Here is a 7,757-nt window from a genome sequence, read left to right as displayed (position 1 = left end):
TGATGACTTCTTTACCTTTCTAGAAACTTGACACGAAGGGCTACAACTTTCGTTTTTGATTCATCTCATAATTCCTTATAGATCAAAAGATATAAGCTTCTGATGTCGGACCAGCAGATCTGTAGAACTTTTCCCGGAGTGCGGCCGTGGCAAAATTATGTGGTCCACGAATTTCTGCTGAGGTCCGCAAAATTCAAATCACCAGAACCATACCTGAGTTCTGGAAATGTCCGGACTCGCTCAAAACTTACCCCGAAACACACCCGAGATCTCTAGAACCTCAACCAAAGGTACCATCAAGTTCTAAAATACCATTTAAACTCAATCGAGCTCTCGAATCACATCAAGCAACATCAAATCACCAAATTACCCTCAAATTCAAGTCTAAGAACTTCTAAACTTCCAAATTCGACAACCGATGCCCAAACCAACCAAACCACGTCTGAATGACCTCAAATTTTGCACACACGTTACAAATGACACTACGAACCTACTCCAACTTTCCGAAATTCTATTCCGACCCTGATATCAAATTTTTTACTGTCGACCAAAATCGCTAAATTTTTAACTTTCGCCAATTCAAGCCTAATTCTACTACGGACCTCCAAATCACATTCCGGACGCACTCCTAAGTCCAGAATCACCTAACAAAGCTAATGGAATCAGCAGAATTGAATTTCGAGATCGTTTACATATAGGTCAACATCCGGTTGACTTTTCTAACTTAAGTCTTTACTTTAGGGACTAAGTGTCTCATTCCACTCCGATACCACTCCAAACCCGAACCAACCAACCAGATATAACACAATACAGCTAAACAACACATAATGAAGCAGAAATTAGGGAAACAAGGTTGTAATACTCAAAATGACCGGCCGGGTCGTTACAATGTTGTTGTTACTCAGGAAGAAAGTTAGAGATCACTAGGTATATTGGACACTCATAGAGATCCACTAACTATGCTTGTAGGGAGGACACATGGCTTTAAGCAGAAGGCTATAGGATTGGTGTCTGAACATTGTGGTTACAAAGGGCACTTAAAGGAGAATTGTTACAAGATTGTAGGATACCCTCAAGATTTCAAAATCAAGAAGAAAGCAGGACAGTTTCGTGGAAACTCAGGAAAATCGAATGTTGGAGCACAAGCTGGTGGAGGTTTCAGACCTTATGTCAATAATGCAACTGCAGAAGGTTATATGCAAGGACATTTCTTCACTAGGGAAGAATATTCACAGCTGATGGGTTTGTTGAACAAGACACCACCAACTGATTGCAATACAAATATGGTAGCAGGTACTGTTTCATTGTTATCTACTACATATGCTTGTGAGTGGATAATTGATTCTGGAGCTTCACATCACATTACACCCTGTAAAGAGTTATTAGAAGAGTTAAGGAGTTTAGAAAAGCAGCATGATAGTAGAGTACAAGTACCAATAGGAAATAAATCATCCATAACAAGTGCAGGCAGTACAGTAATCTTAGGAAGTCAAAAAATCACAAATGTGTTACATGTATCAGACTTCAAGTTCAATCTGCTTTCAGTCTCGAAGTTAACCAAGGAGTTACTATGTTCAGTCATTTTCCCCCTAAATTCTGTGTGTTTCAGGGACTTTAACAATGTCAAGGTGATGTGGATTGGTAGAGAAAATAATGGCCTTTACATTCTACAAAGAGGGTGGAAGCCTACTGTATGTGCAGCAATAACAAGGAATGATGAAAATGGAGCAGAATTATGGCACTTAAGACTAGGTCATCCATCAGTAGTTGCGATGCAACACATACCTAGTCTAAAGAATAAAGCCAATGGCATAGTACATGAACATTGTTCAGTATGTCCAATGGCAAAACAAATCAGGTTAAGCTTTCCTAATAGTAGAAGTAAGTCCAGTAGTATCTTTCAGCTAATACATGTTGATGTCTGGGGCCATATAGAAAGCTTACATTTGATAGAAAGCGGTATTTTGTAACCATAGTTGATGATTACAGTAGATATACTTGGATCTGTCTGATTCAATCAAAGTGTGAGGTCTCAATTGTACTAAACAATATTCTGGCAATGATAAGAAATCAATTTGATGTCACTGTGAAAAAAATAAGATCAGACAATGGAATAGAATTTTTCAACTTTCAATGTAGTGAATTATTTTCTTCTCTTGGTATAATAAATCAAAGTAGTTGTGCCTACACACCACAACAGAATGGAATACTAGATGTCACACCCCTTTTATACCCCTCCCTCCCCCCAAAGATATATGTGTGTTGTGTATTCTGGGTTAAAGAGTTTTTCCAATTAAATTAACAAATTTCAAGAGGGATTATTTTATTTACAGAGTCGTCACTTGGAATTGATTTTTCGGTGTTCCAAGTCACCATTTATTTGAATCCCTAGTCAAAGGAAGGTTTGACTCCATTTTTATCGGTCCGCAAAAATAACGTTCGGGTAAAGAATTCTGTTGACCGGGGAGAAGGTGCAAGGCATTCCCCGAGTCTCGTGGTTCTAGCACGGTCGCTTTATTGACTTAAAACTTAGCTTGAATCAATTTTGGACAAACTGTTATTTATATGATTTTCATGTTTTACCTATCCGCTTTTAATGCTTGATTATTATGATTATTAAAAGAATGATTTGGATAATATTACATTATCATAACCACGCTACGCAAGCGAATGCGTGATCGAATAACAAAATTAATTAACTTATCATAATTGCGTCTCGTAAGCGAATCTGATATCATGACAATCAATTATTTATAGTACTTTTGAGAAATTACTACATTTGAAAAGGTTTATTCTTGAAAATTATTTAAAGTCAACTATCGCGTTACGCAAGCGAATCCGCGATTTTAGCTAAGTATTAATTAAATTGAAAATTAATTGAAACTAATGGGTATGGTATGAGATTATTGAATTAATTTATTGAATGTTCAACATCACGCTACGCTAGCGATTCCGTGAAGTTAAAGCGCGCCTACTAAATACCTAGCATTTAAGTTAATTATTAAGGTGATTAAATTATTAAATTATTTTAATTATGGTGCGAAATCGGGTTGTGATTGGAGTTGGTTTGAGAAACCAACAATTAAAGACTAGGGCCATCTCTTGCTTATGGATAAATATGGCCAGCTCCTAAAACTTTAATGGTATTGGGCTCCTTTGTCGGTTTATCATGAGAAGGGCCCAGCAGAAAATTTCTACAAAGAATGGCCAACTGTTTTTAATCATCATTATTATTTTTTAAGAAGAAAGAAAATGGGCCAGCTGAAACTACTTAAATATTGGGCCTGCTGGCATGCTTAACACGAAGTGGGCCTAGCAAAAAATATTTACTTGGGCCCATTTATTCAATCTGTGGCTGCATAGCCCAATAACTTATTCACCCACGTTCCAATCTTATTTCTTAGCCCCAAACCTATCAATTATACGCTATTAACTTAAGATAAATATTCAAGCATTGCACTAATGTATGTGAGGCCAAACAGTCGATAAAATATTACTAAAACTTTTCCATTGTTCACATTATTATTGACATTAATTCAATGGACTCTACAAAGATATCTCTTGAATAATATCACTTGTCAGAAAAGAACTTAACTAGAAAAATATAACATTAGCAAATCGCAAACCATATTAAGACAATTAATCCACCACATAGCTTTGACTTTAATAAACTAACAGGAAAACAAAAAGTCATGCTACAAGACTTCACTTCTTGTTTTAATTCTTGATGTATTTCCATTAAGTTCCAGATCTTAAATCACCATTTATACCAAACATAAATACATCCAAACTAGATCACAATTATACACAAGCACACAATTAAAAGGATTCAAGGGAAGCTAATAGCATGGTCATCAAAAGCTGAATTTTACAGCTTTAATATCGATACATGGAATAAGCTATTCATATTCCTTTTGTAAGCATGAACTCACACTCATAAAGCACTAAATGATCATAAACATCCCAAGATTATATTTTATTGCTTGTAACAACCATAGCTACACTAAAAGGTAAAAGGAATACCTACTAGGAGCAGAATAAACTCACGAGCAAAACAACAACACACTTTATGCAGCAGCCGCAGTATCTAACAAAAGAAACCGATTCGATCCAGAAACTCAAACAGACTTTCAATGTAAGATCGAGTGTTCTTTTCCGTCAAAGACCTTTGTATTTTTTTTAAGTATTCTTTTCTCCCAGATACTCACTTAAAAAAGCTCTTAAACTCTCTATTATTTTTGTGTTCTTTTTTTAGTGTAATAAGATGTTCTCTCAATGTAAGATCGAGTGTTCTGAAGTGAGAAAATAGCATCCCCTTAAATAGGTAAATAAAGTCACTTTTTGGGACAGATTTGAGTTCACCAAAAATCTGTCCAAAAGGTAAAAAGACAGCCTGAAAATCTGCTATGTCAGAAGCAAGGAGAAAAATATCATTTCAGCCACCCTACTAGTAGAAAGAAGGTACTAGTACCCTATTTTATGATTAAAAACCCATCTAAACTTCAGATTTTAACACCATCAATACCATCCTATTGATTTTGAACCAAATCAAACTCAAACAACTAAGAACAAAACATAAACCATAATTCAAATGGAACTAAAACTCAAACTGATTTGTGCAAACTAAACATAGAACAAACAACTGAATTCACAAACTAATGCTCAAAACAGAACGAGCATCGTTAACAATCGGACGACGATTTCAATAACTAAACAATCAATTAACTAAGTAAACGATTTAACTAATACCCTAAAGATTACTTTTAATCAATAATAGTCTAACAAACAACTAAACTAACTTGAAACTCTAATTAACAACAAACAACCAAAACAGAAAAATAAAAAATCAGAAACTAACCTACTAATAATTATAAAAAATAAATCAGAAATTAATTAAAAAGATAACGATTATACTTAATGAGCATGCTTGAGACTGTTCGAGCCACGAGAAGACGCCGGAGATGCCAAGAGGCGACTGTCCGACCCCGAAACACAAGTTTCCTTTTAGCAAACGCCTAAAACAAGTAAGTTTTGGCATCATACTAGAAGGGAACATGAGTCTTTGGGTCAAGTGGTCTAAAGAAAAAATAAGGCAGTGGTGACCTTGGGGTGGTCGCGGCAGCGGGGGGTGGCTGGCCGACGGTGGTGTGGTTTTTAGGGGTGAAATGGGTAGGAAAAGATAGGTCTCGCGGAACTCTATCCATTCATGTATGTGTTGTAGGGTGGTAGTGGCCGAAGTTTCTTTGATTTTGGAAAAATAGGCGGCGGATAGGGTTTCTTAGATCTAAAAATTATGGAATTTGAGTGGGTTTTGAGGGATTTGGGTTGGAGATTTGGAAAGAGGGGGTTGAGGTGATTGTATAGTTCGATTTTGGGATGGATTGGAGGCGGGCCGCCGCCGGTGAGCTATTTTCGGCGGCGGAGCAGGGTGGCGGCGCAGAGAGTAGGTGAGAGAGAGCGAAGAGAGAAAGAGGAGAGAAGAAGGTAGGGAAAAAATGGGGGCCAAAATCTGAAAATTGGGGTATTAAATATTAGAAGGGAGATTGAATGGTGGCCATTAGATCAAGAGGGTCATGGATGGATGAGATAGGATCTTTGATTCATTAAACAAAACGATGTAGTTTTATTATGAAACTACGTCGTTTTGATCCGGGTCTTGGCAAGCCAAAAATTGGACTGGATCGACCGAATTGGGCTAAAAAATTGGACCTAATTTGTGCATAACTCAACTAAAAATGGCATTAATCCAAATCTTTAAACCCCTTAATAAATTAATTAATAATCTAATGCTAAATTCTATAAACACATACAATAAACCTAAAAATAATGTAATGTAGAAGAAATGAAAAGAGCAAAAATTAGATATTTACATTAGAAAGGAAGCATATGCATATATAGAAAGTTGCAAGAGCCCTGAAGATTCACAGTTCCATCCCTATCAGATTCTGGGGAGAATGTGTAAAGACTACAATCTACTTGATCAATAAGTTACCTATTGCAGTGTTGGATGGGAAGTCAACCTATAAACTGCTTCATGGTAAGGAGCCTAAACTAGACCATCTTAGGGTATTTGGCTGTTTGTGTTATGCAAGCAATCTACCTAGGGGTGATAAGTTAGCTCCAAGAGCTAGAAAGGCAATACTGATGGGGTACTCTGAGACTCAGAAAGGATACATACTGTTTGATCTATACTCAAAAACTTTCTTTGTTAGCAGAGATGTTAGCTTCAGAGAAGAGATTTTCCCCTTTAGGTCAATGCCAATTGAAAAGGAAGAAGAGGTGTTGCTCATGCCTCTTACAGACATGACAAGAAATGTCAAACATACACAAGATTATAATGTGTATGAGGATCAACCTCTCCTAGTTCAACAAGTACATAACTCTGCAGGATTGGAGGAAGCAGCATAATCAGTTTCCAATACTGATCATGAGATACAAACATTAGACATTACAAACACAAAAGACAATGCCACCTCTTCAAAATCTAATACATTTGTAGATCCTATAGAACCTATACAGGCTACAAAACCAGTTGAAGAAGTCAGTATTGGTGAACAAATACCTGATTATGATAGAGGAAAGAGAGTAACCAAGCGACCTATTTGGCTCAAGGATTATGTCACTACTACATCAAAGCCTACTATATATTCATACTCAATTGCCAATTATGTGGGGTATGTTCACTTGTCTGTAGCCTATCAAGAATATCTCAGCCTATTCTCAACTCATACAGAACCAAAAACCTTCAACAAAGCATCCAAAGACCAGAAATGGATTGAAGCTATGCAACAAGAAATTAGTGCATTAGAACAAAATCAGATTTGGGAGCTAGTAGACCTATCTAAAGGGAAGCAAGCAGTTGGGTCAAAATGGGTGTATAAGATTAAGTATAAGCCAAATGGAGAAGCAGACAAGTACAAGGCAAGGCTTGTAGCTAAAGGCTACACTCAGCAAGAGGGATTGGATTACCATGAAACCTTTTCTCCAGTTGCCAAGATGGTCACTGTAGGACAATGATTAGTGTTGCAGCCTCACACAATTGGCCTACATACCAAATGGATGTCAATAATGCCTTCCCACAAGGAGATTTATTAGAATAAGTCTACATGGCTTTGCCTGAAGGGCTCCAAAGCCAAGGGGAGTATAAGGTGTGTAAGCTTCTCAAATCATTATATGGTTTGAAGCAGGCATCCATGCAACGGAACATAAAGCTGACTGATGCTCTTCAAGCAACTAACTACATTCAGAGTCCCTATGATCATTCCTTATTTACCATAAAATAAGGTGAGGAAATAACTATCATTCTAGTATATGTGGATGATTTCTTTATTACTGGGAATAATGGAAGATTAGTTGATCAAGCAAAACAAATACTACATAAGAACTTCAAGGTAAAACATCTAGGTGAGCTCAAATATTTCTTGGGGATTGAAGTTCTGAGATCTCAGAAGGGGATATTACTTAACCAAAGAAAATATACCCTTGAGCTAATCTCTGATGTTAGCTTAAGTGGAGCCAAACCAGTGAATACACATTTGGAAGTAAATGCTAAGTTCACCACAATAGACTATGATGCACATGTAGGAGGGATCACAAATCCTATTTTTACAGACATTACCTCATATCAGAAGCTTATTGGGAGATTGATCTATCTCACTATCACCAGACCAGATATCAGCTTTGTTGTACAAGTGCTTAGCCAATTCATGCAACAACCCAAGGTCTCACATTGGGAAGCAACACTCAGATTGGTAAGG

The 7,757-nt window shown here is 36.8% G+C and overlaps 1 protein-coding gene across 1 annotated transcript; it reads left to right on the top strand.

Annotated features, from left to right (window-relative positions):
• The first annotated feature begins 959 nt into the window (after positions 1–959).
• LOC142177999 (uncharacterized) lies at positions 960–7,017 on the top strand. Its single transcript, XM_075247312.1, has 3 exons — positions 960–1,881; positions 6,002–6,372; positions 6,520–7,017. Exons 1-3 carry the CDS (start codon positions 960–962, stop codon positions 7,015–7,017), a joined length of 1,791 nt encoding a protein of 596 aa, XP_075103413.1.
• The last annotated feature ends 740 nt before the right edge of the window (positions 7,018–7,757 follow it).

Source organism: Nicotiana tabacum, chromosome 24, assembly GCF_000715075.1.
Source record: "Nicotiana tabacum cultivar K326 chromosome 24, ASM71507v2, whole genome shotgun sequence".
Taxonomy (NCBI): Eukaryota; Viridiplantae; Streptophyta; class Magnoliopsida; order Solanales; family Solanaceae; genus Nicotiana; species Nicotiana tabacum.
Note: the sequence above shows the minus strand (reverse complement) of the source record. Positions and strands in the feature narration are given on the sequence as shown.